Source organism: Podarcis pityusensis (assembly GCF_964106645.2).
Source record: "Podarcis pityusensis genome assembly, chromosome: 3".
Lineage (NCBI taxonomy): Eukaryota > Metazoa > Chordata > Lepidosauria > Squamata > Lacertidae > Podarcis > Podarcis pityusensis.
This window is the reverse complement of record NC_138026.1, coordinates 95,358,923-95,377,373: the sequence shown is the minus strand read 5'-3', so window position 1 is coordinate 95,377,373 and position 18,451 is coordinate 95,358,923. Positions and strand designations below refer to the sequence as shown.

Here is an 18,451-nt window from a genome sequence, read left to right as displayed (position 1 = left end):
TGCACAAGCCTGAAACTCAGCTCTGTCTTGCACACCAGCCACATTCTGATGTAACAATAAACAATGGTATATCACTACAAAAATTAACTTAGCCTCTCGTGGCTCAAGCACTCATCTCTCTCCTCCTCCTCCTCCACTCACACCACCAGGAGAATGAGTTCAGAAGCTTTTATTCTGCTTTAAACATACCGGTAGTTTACCATCATGTCCAAAATCAGACAAACTGTTTGGTCTTAACTATGTTTAGCTGAAAGAAGTCAACATATGTCTATGAATTATGAAGCTATTTTGTTTCAGCGAACCATGGTTCAGATCAGGCATAGGCAAACTCAGCCCTCCAGTGGTCAGGGATGATGGGAGTCGTAGTCCCAAAACATCTGGAGGGCCGAGTTTGCCTACGTCTGGTTAAGATTAATAATAGTTTAGGGTTCAGGTGTAATGCTAAACTATGTTGCAAGCTCTTCACAGCCATATGAGCTTCTTTCATCCCTATAATGATAAAACAATGAACTGGGCCAGTATGTGGCCCTCATCATTCTTAGGAAGCATTTTAAACACCACTCTTAATTCATGCAGGAAGAAAGCCCATGATTGGCCCTGCTTTTCTCCCTTCTAGTCCTGAACTACTGCTTTTAGCTGACCATCAAGCTGATGGGAAGTGTCTAGCTGAAATGTTGCTGTCTGGATAAAAGCAGTGTGGTCATCCACCTCACTTTCTCTGTGATGATGTCAGGTGTTGCCACTGACAGGCAGCAGACAGCAGGATGAGGTAATTTTGACTGCTTCCTGGAGGAGGCACAACACAGTGGAAGCCAAGGTATGAGCTTTATGTATATGATTTTTCCTACAGATTAAAATGATAGAAGTTTTTTTTTAATTCAGCAACAAATATATTATGCTATACACAGCAAAGTGACATATATGACTTAATTTATTGTTGTCTGCTTTCTAAGTCTTATTCCTGCCTTGCTAAAGTTGGTTTATGGGTTTAGGGAGATAAAAATATTATTTGAAACCTGAACACTTATTCAAGAGTGAGCTCATACTTTGAATGCCTAGCCAGAAATGGAATGGACACACTCGTCAGAATTAATTATCATGTATTTGATTTAACTGGCCCTTCAATTAGATTGTAAGAAAAATTAATTCATGATCCTAAGCAAATTTACTCAGATAATAAGCCTCACCAAGTTTAATGGTACTTAGTCTGTAGTAATATGCTTAGGACTACAGCAATACAGTGCGATTGTATGCATGATGACATTTCACCCCAGTCCCTGGATATCCTCAACCAGTTGTTTCATGCAGGTGTTCCAAAGAATGGAGGCCAGGACCTGTGTCCAGCCCACCCCCACCCCCCACCCCGCAAAGCTGTCACTAGAGCAATAAGAAATTCCTTAGCATCGCCTTCTAGAAACAACATTCCAGATAGGTCAGCTTCTAGCTGAAATTGTTGATCCCACCACTGCTACCTTTTTGCTGCACATTTGCTTTATTTGTATGTTATAAAATAGAATAACTGGGCTGAAGATTTCTCATCCTGAGCTGACTGGAAGCTTTATTTATCATGCTTAAAAATAATACTAAAGAAACAAATGGGATTCATTTGAAAGTTCTTGTTGCTGCTTGTTTGCTAGTGACTCATATCCACATTGTTCTCTACTAACGTTTCTGATCTGTAGAAATGAATAGAATGGTTCCAATGTGAAAATCATGCCTGAGACCAAATGGTATGTTGAGCTTCTAAAAGTCTTTTTTGTATGAGAGATAAGATACAGACGTTCTCACGTAAAAGTAAAGCCCTTATTAGGAAAAAAAACTAAGCAATTCTGCATGTATTTTATTTATTTCTTCTATGTTTGGGAGTTCTTACTTCAAATTAGGCATCCCAAATCATTTATCATGCAAATTGGAGCAGAGGATTATTTGTGTCTTAAGAAATTTAGATACAAATTTGTCCTTAAAAATATCTTTCATAGCTTTTTTTCTTTTTTCAATGTTTCTTGGACAATTTTATTGTATAGCATAATTGTATTTCTCATTGTTTCCACTAAACAATCTTCAAACATAAGTTTTATAATTACACATATCTTAAAGGTGTATCATATATATATATATATATATATATATATATATATGCATGCATGAAAGCATGGTGAAATTATGAAAGTTTATACTTTAAAAAATAAATCATGTTTTATGCTACAATATAGTATATTTATTATTTTATTTATTTAATCATTTAATCCTACACTTCAAACAAGGAGTTCACACAAGGCTATCTGCTCTTCTCATTTTTATCCTCACAACTCTTGAGGTAGGCTAGGCTGAGAGATAGTTAAGTATAGGTTACCCGCTGACCTTCATGACTGAGCGGCACTTTGTACCCCGGCCTTCCCAGTCCAACATAGTCCAATGCTCTACCTCACTACTTCTCAATATATCTCAGAGTATATAATACTAAAATTGTTTAAAATACAGTGGTACCTCTGGATGCGAACGGGATCTGTTCTGGAGCCCCGTTCGCATCCTCGAGCGAACGCAACCCGTGTCTGCGTGTTTGTGCGCAGGTCGCGATTCGCCGCTTCTGCGCATGTGCGTGACATCATTTTGACCATCTGCGCATGTGTGAGCGGCAAAACCCGGAAGTAATGCACTCTGTTACTTCCGGGTCACCGCAGTGTGCAACCTGAAAATACTCATCCCGAAGCTACTTCAACCCAAGGTATGACTGTACTGCAGTCTTGGTTTGGAGGAAGGAGAGAAGAGCAAAAATAAGAAAATTCCTTGCCTAACCTTCCCTGCCATTGTTTTCCTCTCTGTGCATGATAAGGGTGAGTGTTTTCCTATAATGTTTCTAATACTTTCTGAAGGAACCATTTCAATCGGTTTTCATGCCTGGAAGTGCAGAAACAGTGCTGGTCACCCTAATGAATGACCTATGCTGGAGGAAAGACCAAGAGAGTACAACAGTTTCCATTTTTCAGACCCCATGAATTTCAAGATGTGCACAAATGTGTCCTTTTGGAAAAGCTCTGAGTTGGGAGTTAGACATTCTAACCTATCTGTAATATTGTTTCCAGAAGGTGATGCTTGGGAATTTATTCTTGCTATCATAGCATTTTTGCTGGGGGCCCCACAGGTCCTGACTTCTATGCTTTTGAACACCTGCATGAAACAACCTGGCTGAAGATATCCCAGGATCTAGTGTTAAATGTCATCAATATACTGATTACTTCCAACTCTACTTCTCCTTTACATCTGAGTCAAGTAAGGTAGTGGAAGTGCTGAATCAGTGTCTGGAATCAGTAATAGGCTGGATTAGGGCCAATAAACTGAAGCTCAGTCTTGGCATGATAGTGGTTCTGTGGGCAGGTGGTTTACCTGCTCCAGGTAAAGATGTCTGACCTGTTATGGATGGGATGACACTCTTGCTAAAGGATAAGCTTTGCATTTCAGGAGAAGGTGCTGATAATGAGGGTCCCAAGCATTCCACCCACTTAAAAAGCCCCACTGGTTCCTAGCTGAATGTTCTGAGCACATTCAAAGTGTTGGTGCTTACCTTTAAAGTCCTATGCTACTTGGAAGCAGGAAGGAATGCCTGCCCCTACATCAAACTACCCAAGAGCATTAAGGTGATCTTTGGAAGCACTCCTCAAGATGCCCCAAACAGAGGCGGATTTAGGGCAGCACAACCAATTCCCTTGCACTGGGCACCAAGCCGAAGGGGGTGCCAAAGGGCATCACAACTATGACATAGTACATGCACAGAATGGAAGGTGAGAGGTGAGGGGGAGCCAATTTTTGACCTCTCACAGGGTGCTGATGAAATTTGAAAGACCAAAGTCTGCCCCTGCCCCAAAACTGAAGTAAGGTCAGTGGTGACAAGGGAAAAGGCCTACTCAGTTGTAGTCCTTCCTGTCCATGGAATTCTCTACCTAGGGAACTTTACTGGGCTTCTACATTGTTGATGTTCATGTGTGTCTGCATGTGAGTGTGCCAGGTGAAAACTTTTTTTTTATTTCCGCAGACATTTTAAATGGTTTAGCTGCTGCTTTTAACTACTCTTTCACTGAGAGTGGTGGATAGTTTCCAGCCCTCAGGCCTAATTAGGCCCACCAGGACTGTTCATTTGGCCTGTGAGGCCATTTCAGCCAAGCCATGCCCATCTGCCCTACAGATAAAGACATGGCTGGATCAAATGAGTTTCTGCAAACACTGTGTGTCAGCTGATTGTTGGCCCTTGCAAACCACTTTGCCCTTGCCATTTGGGCAGAAACATTGTGATATCAGGTGAGTGACAAACAGGCAGCCTATTAGAAGCTTGCAGTCAGGACCTGACTACAGTAGGACTCTCCCCATCAGCAGCTGGCATTCAGAGGTTTGTATCCTTTGATGGTCTTATAGTGTATGATTTTTTTCTAATCCTCTTCTAAAGCCATTCAAGTTAATGGCCATCATTACATCTTGCGAGAGTGAATTCAATAGTTTAACTGTCTGCTGCTTGAAGAAGGATTTTCTTCTGTCTGTCCTGATTCTTCCAACATTTGGCTGCATTGGATGGTCACAGCTTCTAGTATTATGAGAGAGGGAGAAAAGCATCTCTCTATCCAGTTTCTCCACTCTTATCTGCTATACCTCTATCATGCCCATACTTTTCATACTTGTTGGAATTGTCTGCGTTGGTGCCTTCAGTATTTTACCTTTAAGAAACTCCCATCCAACTTGGGACTCCCTTTTTATTCAGGTATTCCTGACTATGGGATTTCACCCACTAGTTCCTTAAAAAGTGAAAACTTATTATGCCAATAAAGTCTGAATGAATTCATGAATGAATAAATGAAAACTTATTAAGATCCTCACCTATTGACACAATCTTCAACATGGCTACTCAAAATTAACTTGTTCATAACCCATTACACACTTATCTGGAAATAAGTCACACTGAGTTCAAAAGGACTTCTTTCTGAATAGAAATGTATAGGATTGTGCTGCAAGTCATACTTATTTCTTTTAGACTGTAATCCGTAAGTCTTGCGAGCAGTTACACAAGAATGAAACTTTAAAATAGTTCATTAAAATAGTCCTGGATTTAAAATATATTTTCCTGTTTCCTGTTTTGCTTATTTTATTGTGTATTTTTTTTCTTTCACTTTGTTTAAGATTAGGCAGAGAGAACTGATTTCTTTAGGTAATACTAATCTCTAATGCCTTTTGTGAAGCAGGCTCCAAATACACAAGGCATCCTAAGAAGCCTTTCTAAACTCTGCCATGCGATATTAAGGCTATTGAAGGGCACTAATGTGTTTGTGTGGAGTTTTTTTTTAAAAAGGGGCTGGGAGATGAAGAAGCGGTGAAAGTTAAGCTACAATACTTTTTTAATGTCATGTGTATTGTTTTAACAACTACAAATAGCAGGCACTGAGGGGCTGAGAACTGCAGCAGATTAAGGGGGTAACGCTTTTTTAAAACTTTGGAAAACTATAAAAATGTATTTGTTTTGTTGGGAATTTTCTGACAGGTAATTTTTAGACTGCACTGCTCAATGTTTTGTTTTAGTATATTGATACTAGATTTTTATTGACAGCATGTCTTTCAACTTTGTGCATTTGTGCATTGTGGATATTATGCTTTTTTACTTTGATGCTTATTTTTTAAAATCCTTAGACATTTACAATATATAAATTGATTAAATAATTAATTAAAAACAAATGTTTCCCTCTGCCACAGACCTGATGAAGATTGTCCCTCCAAAGCTGATATTTGCATCAGGAGGAGGAACTCCCAGTGTAAGACTGAACGGAAAAGAGGTTGGCTGGGAGATTATAAAAATGGATAAGGGAGATTATGGAGCTAGTTAGAGTGGTAGATGTTATTGGGAAGGGAAAGGAATGAACTATTAAAAGCAAGTGGTGGATGCAAGTCAATTCTGGAGGAATGATATGAAGAAAGGACAGGACAGAGACAGAAGAGGTGGGTGGAGGGAAAGGAATAAATGTAAAATAAATACTATCCTTTCTCTTAATTACAAAGCTAAGAATCTGAAGCTGGGATCCCCTCATGCAAAATAAAGGTCATTTGCTCATCGCACAAATATTTGCTTTAATAAAATAAAAAGGACTGATGCATGTTCACTTGGAAGACTGCACTAATAAGTGATCAGTTTCATATATTAACAAATCATTGGAGATACAACACTTCTGCATTTACTCTCACATTGCCCAATGTCACCTCAAATGCAATGCTTTTCAATGAAAGCACCACACATTCATCAGTGAGTCATCAAGCTCTGAATCATCACAACATGAGAAATAAAAAAGGATGTGAACCAATACTATGGATTGTTTGCATTTGCTTTTACCTAATTTGAATGTGTTTTGGAATGTCCTAGTTCTTCCACAATGGATTTGAACCTCACGGGGCAAAGTGCAATATTAGGAATGGATGCTTCTGCTCGAAAGGATAGTGAAAAAGTGGTTGTGATCATGAAAAGCAATAATTCATATAAATAAGTGGAAAATAACAGTAAATAGAGCCCAGGTTAGAGCAAGAGAACACTGCTTTTTCCAATAAAATGGATAACTATCTTCATAAACACAGACAGAAATTTATCTTAAAAGTTTATAAAGAAATCATAGAATCTTAGAGTTGGAAGGGACCATATGTGGTTTGTGGTTGCCAGACCCCTTTAATTCCACGATCAAGCAAGTCTTAAAATATAAACTAAGCTAGTTTACTCATGAGGTGATTTCCTGGTGGATGAACCATTATGAGAAACAAAGGAAAGGAGCTCTGAGGGAGACGGCAAATGTGTGGGGTCCGTCTCCTAGCCCCAGCCCACAGTTAGATGGAAGGACAAAAGCTGGAGTTTAGAGCAGAGTTTTCAGGGATGTGACCTAGAAGTAAAGCAGGAGAGAGCACAATGTTTGATTTCCATTTGAATCCAAGGCTGTGGCTATGGGACAAACAAGAGCTTTGTTGGGTGTTAATGCTGTGAACAACTCCAACGTAGGCTTAGGTTGTATATATGTGTAAATAAAGCAACTATCTTAAAGACACCACAGTCTCTGCTGTGCCTCGTTTCCAAAAGGAAACATTAACTCTGGGCAAGTGCCTTGAACCCCTGGAATCTTGCACTGCTCAGAGATTGGGGAGGCGTGCAGCAATATTATTAACCAATGAGATCAACATTTTCTTGCATGTTTTGGAACATGACATGTGGCACAAAGACAAAACCTTGACACTGCAAGACAAGAAAGATACTCAAGAATATTTTCCCACAAATCTGAAACTAACACTTCAATCATGTTTGTGCAAACTTCTGGAAACAGAATAGCATGCCCTAGCATGAGGGATGAGATACAAATACATCATCAGAGTTCCTAAGCACGTCAAACTAGGATGTTCTAGTTACCTGAGCATATTAATGTTCTGCTGCTAAATATGCGGTAACTGACAATTGTGAGCTTTTGGGATTCATAGGTAGGGGTTGTTTAGGAAAAACCCTCAAACTCTGCTTTTTCAAAAGTGGTCAAAAAGACATTTTCTCTCCCCCCTTCCCTGTGATTTTCTGGCCTGTACGTCACTGTTTTGGGAGGGCATTCTGTACTCTTTCTTTCTTTCTTTCTTTCCCTTTTTCTTGAGTGTGAGGAATTGAGAAGGTGAGAAGAAAGACAAAAGTGAGGAGGAATGAAAAGTTCACAACTGGGTGTGGATGTGCTTGCCATTCTGCCTCCTCCAACTTAATGCAAGAGCTGTTCTCTAGGATGTCCTGTTTTAGCAATCATAATAAAAAGGTAGTTGAAAACATACAAAGGATGGCCCTGCCTGCTTTATTTCTAGGGTGCACGTGAGACATTATCAATCACAGCAAATGCTTTCAGCCTATTGTTTGTGCAATTCATCATTAAAAACATGTACTGTGGCCAGCCTTTGATAGAAACAAATGCATTCTTAACCAGGTTGCCTTATTTCTGGTTTGTGTGATCTGCTACCTGCCGTGTGCACCTGGCCCACTTTCAGCCACATAGGTGACTTGCATGTGTGTGACCTGAAAAAGAGGTGAATAAAAGTCTTGCTTGCCTGCCATCACCAATTCAACGGGTCAGTGGAAACAAGACTTCACATCTTCCCAAAGCAAGCCGGACAGACTAGGGCTTTGGAGGGGCAGCATGGAAGATAAAAGGCAACTCACTCGCTTTGCTGTCACTACTGCTCAATGAATAGGAGGCTTTACTGTCACCTATAAATGGCCCTGGATCGAAGTCACTTTTTCCACATGAGGCAGCAAAGTTCGAGCACAGCCCCTGCAAGTTCCTGCTGCTATTTTCTGGGACTGCGCTGGCCCCTCAGCTATGTGCCTAGGCATGGCAAGCCTCCTTCCATGCCAAATGCCCACCAGTCCATCCTGGGAGCTTGGTACCAAAAAATGTACGTCCCACTAAGCTCCCCTGAACTTTGCACGGGAGAGGCACACAGAGCCACTCACTGTGACTCTTTTACTTCCCTTGTTTTATGAATAGAGGTGACTTCCAGGGCACGATACCTCTGTCTTTGTTAATTTCATGCCACACTAAAGTGGGAACTGAGCAAATGCAGATGCAGTCTCCTTCCAATACACACTCTGCTCCCTAGAAGACGTTTTCCTGGCAATTGACCGAGTCCAATATCAGCAACACACCTGCCTCATTAAAAGCCTCACTTTCCGGCTCATACAGATTTGCATTCCTCTCCAGTGTTTCCCTGGTGCACAACCCGCAATTTAACGCGTAGGCTGGATGGATGCAAGTGGCATTAGAAAGGATAAGAGCAGCAGGGGATAATGTGAGCTCCTCATGTGAAAGAGGCTATCTAGGACCCTCTGTCCCCTTTTCAGAGAAAACTCTGCCTCTTTTGCTGAATTTTTTGCCTGTCTATAGATGACATTTGGAGGCAGCTGTCCCCCTTCGAGGGCTTTTAATAATACAGAGATTGTCAACCCCTGCGTTGCTAGACCTTGGAGGGTTGGGGTTTGCTCTAAACTTCTTGGAAAGATAATAATTTGAAGGAGAGCGCATTCTGCTGACTCGGGACAAGGCGTTCGCCTAGAAAACCTTGACTCTTCTCCCTGTTTCTCCCATCCGTCCCACTGTTCTTCCCTTTCCCCTGCTTTTCCTCTCGCTATTCCATCGCTGCTTTCAAACAGTCGAAAGATACAAATCACGACGATTCCCTCCCCTCACCCCCGCTCCCCACAATTCACGTGCAATAAGGAACTAAAAGGGAATACTAAAGAAGGAGGGAAGCCAGGAGGGAAGATAGCAGCGCAAAATGCAATCGATCGATCGAGGAAAGGTACTCACATGACTGTGGAGCGAGCGGCTTTACACGGACTCTCAGAAAGCTGAAGGTCTCCTCTCGGCCCGTTTTTGTTTGTAGCTCGTCCTCTGCGCAGCTCCCGCAGCAAAGCGATCAAAAGCTGCAACACCGATCGCTTTGCAAAAGGGAACAAACACGGGAGGGTTTGTATTACTCCAGATTCTTGTATGTAGCCTATAAATAGCGAACTTTTAGATGGAAGCAGCTAACAAATGAGAAGAGAAGGCGTAATTTTGCACGGAGACACCCCCCCACCCTGCTTTCCGGGGCAGTTGCTGGAGCTGAAAGTTGTGGGTGTATTACAGCGAAGGAACTGGGCTTGATCGTGATTATGAATGTAGAATGTGTGGGGGTTTTTGTTTTGCTAAGCTAGTGGCATTCTGCCTCCCCTTGTTGACTACTGGTGCCTGGCAAAAATGTACAGTATCCGAATATTGCCGATATATTTAGAATAATAATGGAGATGGGGGATTTGTATAAAGGGGAGCCCTATAAAGCATTAGCTTTCTCGTAGGTTGAACTTGAAATTTTGAAAGCCTGTGTTCCTTATATCTGTCATTAACCCACTGAGTGACCTTGAGCAAATCACCCTCTTTGAATCAGTCTTCCATCTGTGAAATGGGATTCACATGGCTATCTCACACGGCTGTTGAGAACACAGCAGGAGTATAGAAGTACTAATAATTGGTGAACTCACCCGCAGCTTATTTGGGATAGGAGTAGGAGAGAAGAGATGCTACTGTACAGATGACCAATATCTTCTCACTAAGTAAACTTTGGGACCACACAAGCGTAGCGTTTGTCTATTCAGCCTAGAGCCACCATTGTTATTGGGCACTATTTGGTGGAATTGCCCCTAACGTCTTCTAAGGATGGGACTTCTACTATCTTTCTTCTCCTTCATTTACGTTAATAGATTCTGAAGTATTGGCGTTTTCGCGGGGGGGGGACTTCCCCCTCATCAAGGCGGCCCGTGGCTCACCTCTGGGGGCCATTGATTTCCGAGAGCTGGAGGGACTGGCTCCCTGTCAGCGGCGGAGCTGCCGCTGCTAAGGATCCTGAGCCCTGCAGCTCCGAGAGGGGTTTCCTCCCCGTGACAGGTAGCTGTCAGAGCTGCCCGGGTAGGAAGTGCTGACCTGTCTAAAGAAATGCATCTGCGTCTCTGAGAATTTTCCGGACAGATGTTGCCAGTTCACTCCGCGGAGGCTTCCATCAATTTGCGCACACTGAGTGGAGTTGATGACTGTTTGGGTTTGGCAGCGGCGGGGAGTTGTGTGTGTGCGTGGATGTGTGTGTGATGCCATCAGACATCCTGTGGCACCGACTCTCTGGGAAATGTCCGCTCCTATACAACAGGGCTTCTCAAGCTCCCTCGCAGCCAAGCTGTGCCCCACAAAAACTAACGCTGGAAAGTCATGGGGAAAGATGACTTTGAGTTCGTTCCCCTTTGGGCTTTTCTCAGCTTAGCTCCTTTTAAAATCATACTTTTTATCTTTCTTTTCTTCCTGCTTCTTCCAGACTTTCTTTCTTTTCTTTCTTTCTTTCTTTCTGAAGTTTGTTTTATCTTTTCCTGTTATGTGTCTTCCTCTCTTTTTGTCTTCTCCCTTTCCAGATTTTCTCTTTTGCTTCTCAATTTTCTCTTGCTTTTAATTACTGACCTAGCTTATTTCACAGCTCCCAAGGAAAAGCATGCAAAATCACTGAGGTTTTAAGGTACATCAGTGAACATGTTACTCATTTTAGGTCAAAGGCACAATTCATTATTTGAAAACTATGGTTCTTGTATTCAAGCCGCCAACCAATGAACCTGGTTTCAAAGCAGGTGGCAAGAAACTGTGGATTAAATATAGTAAATCCATATGGGTATTGTTATTTTTTCAAAGAGACAGAAAGATGCTTACTTTGACATTAGCAACTTGGATTCCATTCAGGATTCTTAAATGATTCAAGGTCATGGTCCTGTGCACAGTTACAGGTAAGTAACTACGTAGGGCTGTGACTTTAAAGTAGTTTAAAATATGAAACATGACTCCCACCCAATTGTCAAGACTTGGAGAGAACATACACCCAGGAAATGTGGTCGTGTGCCCTCATGCACATGTGTGTATGCAACATCAAAGAAGAATATGTATGGGCATATTTAGGGTTTGCAAACCCCTTGACCCAAAATAAACATGCATTTTTATACATTTAAAAACCTGACCAGACATAACTTCTATCATTATTAAGATGAGCATTTGATGATTTATAAGCAGGAGGAACTTTAAAAGAGGGATTTTGTAAAATGTCCAGTTGCTTTTTTTCATATATATCCTCCTTCATTTTCTCTCTCAGACAGAGAGATTTGGGGGCAGGACACTGATCACTGAATAATCCTGTTTGTATGGAACTTGTTAAATAGGATAAATAGGACATTCATCTAATTAATAAACGCTACAGTGACTCACACTGATTTACACAGGATTTAGTACACATTTTTGCATCCTTGAGAATGTGTTTTGTGCCAACAGAGGGAAAGCCGGCCTTCTTCTTTAGTAAACTTTTTGTTGGCCTGTAATCTGAATCTATCTATAGGACCATGGTCAAGTAACTACTAAAACAAAACCCCCTCTTGTGTTATGAGGAAAACTGCAACTGTAACACCTCTTCCCATTTGGGAGAAGTGGGAGAAGAATTCCTGTTTTCTCTCTGTGAACCAAAAGACAGAGTAACACACAGCAGTCTCCACATTAGAACAATTCACCTTTTACTTATCTCTTATTTATTACATAAATAACTTAGCCTCTTTAGAACTTACTACCTTGTGTTCATTCACTAAATAAGAATATACCCAACTTTAATGCTGCTTCTCCACCCACTACTTACCATTTGCAAGATCTGTATTAAATGTTTATAAGACCATACTGCACCTAACAGGACTTGGTTCATTTTGATTGACAGCAGGTTGGTCTTGTGGGCTGCTAATCCTTGTATAGCTTAGCTTTGTAGCCCGCCCGCCCGCCCCATGCTCTTTTCCAAGTCAAGCCTAAGGAAACCTAAAAACTGATGCTTTAATACTCCAAAACTGTGTGTGGGGCCAGTGTTTAGCTTGCAATAATTATGCAGAATTTAAATTTATTCTGCATGCAGAATCCAAATTAAAACACCTCACTTGCAAATATTTTGTGATGCGATTTTAGCACACAAATGAAAGTTTAAAAGTTTTGATGCAGGCCTGTGCTAATGTTATTCTTGATAAAAGCTGGAAAATAGAGAACACAGATTGTTAACTGGAAATGGATTATTATTTGGGTGTGATAAAAATGAAGGAAAAGGGCAATAACTCTGGTAGAGCACATGTTTTTGCATGCAGAAGGTCCCAAGAGCATCTCTAGCAAGAAGGACACGTAATGGGGGTGGGGGGACCTCAGACTCTGGAGACCTCCTGCCAGTCAGAGTAAATAATAATGGCTAGATGGACTAATGGCACGGGGAACCTGCAGCCATCCAGATGTTGTTAAACTACATCTTCCATCATTCCTGATCACTGCCCATGATAGCTAGGGTTGATGGAAGTTGGAAATCGGCAATATCTGGAAGACTATGACATGTGTCCATAAGATAGGCTGGGGATGGCTGGAGTGTTAGGCAAAGAGGAGGTGTGGAAGGGTTAAAGTAGATAATTGCAAGAAAAAGTAGTTTAAGAAAGGGAGAAGGAAATAAGGATAGGATGGAGGAAAGACTAATGTGGGGACATTGATAGAACTGGGAATAAATTTGAGGGAACTCAGGGAGGTGTGTTATGAGGAATAAATGCAGGTTGTCCTGCCCTATGTCTGTTGAATCTGGGATTTTTTCACCTAGAATCTCTTTTATTGAAAATTAAAGGATGAAAGCCCATCGACCTAACTACCTTTATCAAGAACTATGGGCAAAGTTTAATCACATTGGCCATCACAGTTTGAAATAGCGGCATGCGTTTGTGAACAAGCCATGACAGATTTTTTTATATATATCACCTGATCTCGCCTCAAACACTACTTTCAACAGAGGCAGTTGTGTAAAATTTCACTCATTCTACACAAGGTTAATACAAAATAAAACTGAAATCTAACTAAAAATACTTAGAAACACAGAGCTCACAGAGCTGTTCATGTGGGATGAAAATTTGTATATGACATAATGAATACCCCCCACACATGTTACCTGCCAGTTCTCAAAGCATGCTTGGCTATTTCTTCCAAGGAATGAATTTTCCATTTTTTTCCATACACAGATCCATAGATCCATCCGGAACCCCTAGTAATATGGATTTACATAAAAGAGGTGCAGCCTGCTGTTATCACTAGACATAATGGCCAAACATATTGTGATGCACTTAGGGTGACTTGAATCCAGTGAGATCTTCTGCATTGTACTATATGGGGATCTTCTGTCATGCAGAAAGGGACGGATTATACTAGAATATGAAATAATCAAACTGGTTTATTCTCTGAAACCAGAATCAGAAATCTATACTTTTCAAAAGTAACTGTATTGCAGAGGCAAAACTTTTCACAAGTCATCAAACTTCCAGGCTCTTTCTCACACAAATTTGAACTAACACCTCCGTCAGCTCTAGGCAAATGAAGGGCAAAAGTTCTGAAACTGGACATTGCAACCCAGTACTGAAGTGTAACTGAAGTGCAAACAGCTCCTGTCCTCAGATCCAACTGAGACTGTTTTGTTATGACTTATTTTCTGAGTTTATTAACTTTTTACAGTCAAAGAGCAATTAAAGATTGCAGGCACCCAAATATCATGAGGGTACTATTAGATTTTGCTTTTTCAAATGTGATATGAATAATATTCTTTCTTTCTATCCACCCACCCATAAAGTATCCTATCTCTGTGCTACTATGTATTTCTTTTTACCTTTCACTCAAGAATGGAGGCATAAAAAGATGCAGGGGGATGTTAACACAGGGTGGAAAGATGAGAAACTTAATTGCATGAATCTTTGCTTCAAGTGGATTTTTTAAAGCTTCTAATACTTCCTCAAGATAGTTAAAGACATTGTTTTCAAAGTGTGCTGTTTAAACAAACTTGATGAAAAGGAAGTTGAAAATAAGTTACAGAGATGGACCAACCTGCTTTATTTATGGGGAACATGTGAGACATTATTTAAACCTGGAGGGGGACCCTTTTATAGACAATCCTTTGATAGAAACGATTGTCATTTTCACTAGATTCCCTTATTTTTGGTTTGTGTGATCTGCTACCTGCCATGTATGCCTGGCCCACTTTCAGCCCCACAGGTGCCTTGCATTGTGTGCATAACTGTGTGTGACCTGAAATGCAGGTGAATAAAAGTCTCACCTGCCTACCTGCCCTAGCCTGCCAAGGTCAATTCAACGGGTCAGCGGAAACAAGGCTTCACGTCTTCCCCGACCGAGCGAGGACAGACTAGAGCTTTGAAGGGGCAGCGTTGAGGCTAAAAGGCAGCTCACTCGCTTTGCTGTCACTGCCGCTCATTGAAAAGGAGGCTTTACTGTCGCCTATAAATGGCCCTGGATCGAAGTCACTTTTTCCACATGAGGCAGCAAAGTTCGAGCACAGTCCCTGCAAGTTCTTGCTGCTATTTTCTGGGACTGCGCTGGCCCCTCAGCTATGTGCCTAGGCATGGCAAGCCTCCTTCCATGCCAAATGCCCACCAGTCCATCATGGGAGCTTGGTACCAAGCAATGCGAATCCCACCTCTCCCACCCCTCTGCCTGAACTTTACACGGAGACGGAACGAAACACACACAGCCACTCACTGGGGCTCTTTCGCTTTCCTACTCCTGCCCTTCTTCTTTTATGAATAGAGGTGACTTCCAGGGCACGATGCCTCTGCCTTTGTTAATTTCATGCCACGCTAAACTGGGATCAGAGCCCAGGTCCCGCAGATCTCAATTCTGCTGCACACCCTGCTCTCCAGAAGGGTTTTTCTGTCCCTGGCAATCGATTATACCCCTTTTAAGCAACACACCTGCCTCGGTAAAAGCCCATTTTCCTGCTCAGATTTACATTCCTCTCCAGTCCTCCCTGTCCCACCTGCACGAAACCTGCAATTTAACGCGTAGGCTATATGCAATTTGGGGGGGGGGGTACTTCATTGTGACGGAGGGGGATGCTTGGGAATGCTTGAAAAGCAGAGAAAGCTTATACATTTGGGAGGATACAAGGCAGCGCATGGGTACTGGCTAAGGTTCTTTTCGCACTCTTCTACAGGCTCCCTGGGGCCCTCTTTCCTCGTCTTCTGAAAGAGTGAACTTAAGCCTCCTTTGCAGAATTTGCAGCCTGTTTCTTTATCATATAAGGCGGCAGCTGCCCAGTGCCCACCAGTCATTTTTTGCTTGCGAAGTATCAGTGATCCCTGTAATCCTTGGGCTTTGGTTCTCATACGGATCTTATCCGTCCGATATTGCCCAATTTTAGGGGGAATGTCTAACTGCCACTATCAGGAGAATTGGAACGAAGCGACACATGGTCATTTTGCTGCCCGTTCTCAGCTGATTTAGACTCAGGAGACAAGGTAGTCACTTAGCAAACCTTTCTCTCTCTCTCCGTGGTGCCTTCCGTCACCCACTTTTCATTTACTATACCACCCCTCCTCCCCTTTCATAATTGCTTTCCGCTCACCAAGAATACAAACCTTACACATTTTTGCGGGGCGGGGGTCATAGGGAGGTACTCACATGGCTGTGCGGCGAGCAGTTTACACGGACTCTCTGCAGCTTGGAGGTCTGCTCTCAGCCCGCTTTGATTGTAGCTCGTCCTCTGCGCAGCTCTCGAAGCAAAGCGATCAAAAGCTGCAACACCGGTCACTTTGCAAAAGGGAACAAACACAGGAGGGTTTGTATTACTCCACGTTCGTGTGTGTAGCCTATAAATAGCGAAGTTTTTGATGGAACCAGCTAACAAATGAGAGGAGAAGGCGTAATTTTGCGCAGGGAGCCCCCCTTTCTCTTTGGAAGATTAAACCCCCCCAGGCAGTTGCTAGGGCTGAAAATTGAGGGTGTATTGTAGCAAAGGAATTGGGTATGGTGGTGATTATGCATGTGTTTATTGAGGGTTGTTAGGGTACTGTCGCGCTTTCTCGAGACATGCGCGCGGGCGCGCGCACGCACACAAACCACATTTGCTTGAGACTGACCAGGGTTAGAATCACTAACTGCACTTCAAAAGTTCTTAATGATAAAGGGATGGGGCTGAGAAGAGTGAGGTGAGGCACAAGAAGGGTTGTTTAGGGAATGTGGCGGAACCAAGACTGAGAGATTCTGGGACAGCTGAGTGACGGGTCTTTTAAATCAGCCCGTTCCTTTAATTCTGCTGAGGAACCTATTAAGCCCAGAGGATGCAATATTATTGCAAAGCACTTCGCAAACTAAAATATATCTTTTATACAAAAATAATTTGCCTCCTACTTTTTTTTTTTAAGCGTCTGACACAGATCACTCTTTGTCCTTCTTATTACAGAAAGATCCCCGTCTCCTGAACTTGGGGGCATTTCGCTGACCAGTAACTTGGCACCAAATAAACTTTTGGAACACACAAGCGTAGCGTTTGTCTATTCAGGCTAGTCTCACCATTGTTATTAGGTACTATTTGGTGGAATTGCCATAACGTCTTCTGAGGATGGGACTCCTACTATCTTTCTTCTCCTTCATTTACGTTAATAGATTCTGAAGTATTGGCGTTTTCGCGGGGGGGGGGACTTCCCCCTCATCAAGGCGGCCCGTGGCTCACCTCTGGGGGCCATTGATTTCCGAGAGCTGGAGGGACTGGCTCCCTGTCAGCGGCGGAGCTGCCGCTGCTAAGGATCCTGAGCCCTGCAGCTCCGAGAGGGGTTTCCTCCCCGTGACAGGTAGCTGTCAGAGCTGCCCGGGTAGGAAGTGCTGACCTGTCTAAAGAAATGCATCTGCGTCTCTGAGAATTTTCCGGACAGATGTTGCCAGTTCACTCCGCGGAGGCTTCCATCAATTTGCGCACACTGAGTGGAGTTGATGACTGTTTGGGTTTGGCAGCGGCGGGGAGTTGTGTGTGTGCGTGGATGTGTGTGTGATGCCATCAGACATCCTGTGGCACCGACTCTCTGGGAAATGTCCGCTCCTATACAACAGGGCTTCTCAAGCTCCCTCGCAGCCAGGCTGTGCCCCACAAAAACTAACGCTGGAAAGTCATGGGAAAAGATGACTTTGAGTTCGTTCCCCTTTGGGCTTTTCTCAGCTTGGCTCCTTTTAAAAATCATACTTGTTTATCTTCCTGCTTATTCTAGATTCTCCTTTTTCTTTCTTGGTTAATGCCGTCACACACACACCCCATCCTTTTAAGTTCTTGTGGTTTTGTCATTTCTCGCTCCCAGAGCTTTGCCCCTCTGTTTGACTTTCCTGAATTTGAGGAGTTTGCTTCTGCATCTCCAAAGCAGGGTAGCCTATTCCCAGCTGTCCCCATCACTTCTGGCTTTTGCAGGCAACGCGTGTTTTCCTCTGCCTGTACAGCAGTGGCGCACTGAGTGTCCAAACCTAGGACACATCCCCTGCTCCGGGGACCTTTGACATCCCTTCCAAACGCGGCCGCTTCCTGCTGCGCACAATGGATACACGCAGTGCTTATCTTCACAATGGCCACTGTGCGGATATGATCAAAAGGTAGAGAAGAGATTGCTTTCAATCTCTAGCGTGTGTATATTAATTTAATGTGCATCATATATACCGATTCTGGATAATAAACTGTATGCCATAAACACACATGCTAAGAAGCGATGATTATGTCTTTCAGATGTTCGTGCACTGAGCGCTTTTTGCTTGGGAATGAAGTCTGTCACCCCGCTGCTCTTCCGTGCAAAAGGGTTCAGGAAGCAGGCTGGAGAGAGCCGTCCGCAGTCCCCTGCTGCTCCCCTCTGTGCTGGGCTGGGGATATTAAATCGTTACTTCTGGCAGGCTCCGAGATGCTCTCAAGTGGTTTTTAGTCTGGCGCTCTGGTCTATCCATATACATTTCCAATCTCATGGCTCATAAACTATTAGCAAAAGGATTTCATTATTCACCTTCTGTATCCTACAAAAGACAGAGGGGTAAAATATATTCCTGGT

At 42.6% G+C, this 18,451-nt stretch overlaps 1 protein-coding gene across 10 annotated transcripts in view; it reads right to left on the bottom strand.

Moving 5' to 3' along the window:
• Positions 1-18,144, bottom strand: part of ESRRG (estrogen related receptor gamma) — a 483,548-nt gene extending 465,404 nt beyond the window's left edge. For 8 of the 10 annotated variants that reach the window (XM_081000562.1, XM_081000567.1, XM_081000563.1 and 5 more), the window contains exons 1-3: positions 17,261-18,144; positions 16,056-16,184; positions 9,342-9,472 (exon numbers count right to left, since the gene is read on the bottom strand). Coding sequence is in view for 1 of the 10 variants with exons in the window: in XM_081000569.1 (XP_080856695.1) it covers positions 9,342-9,343 (2 nt within the window). In the remaining 9 variants the exon portion in view is untranslated. Of the gene's footprint in view, positions 1-9,341; positions 9,473-15,346; positions 15,408-16,055; positions 16,185-17,260 lie in introns of those variants that run through there. The other 2 variants (XM_081000571.1, XM_081000569.1) reach the window with 2 other exon arrangements.
• Positions 18,145-18,451: the final 307 nt, after the last annotated feature.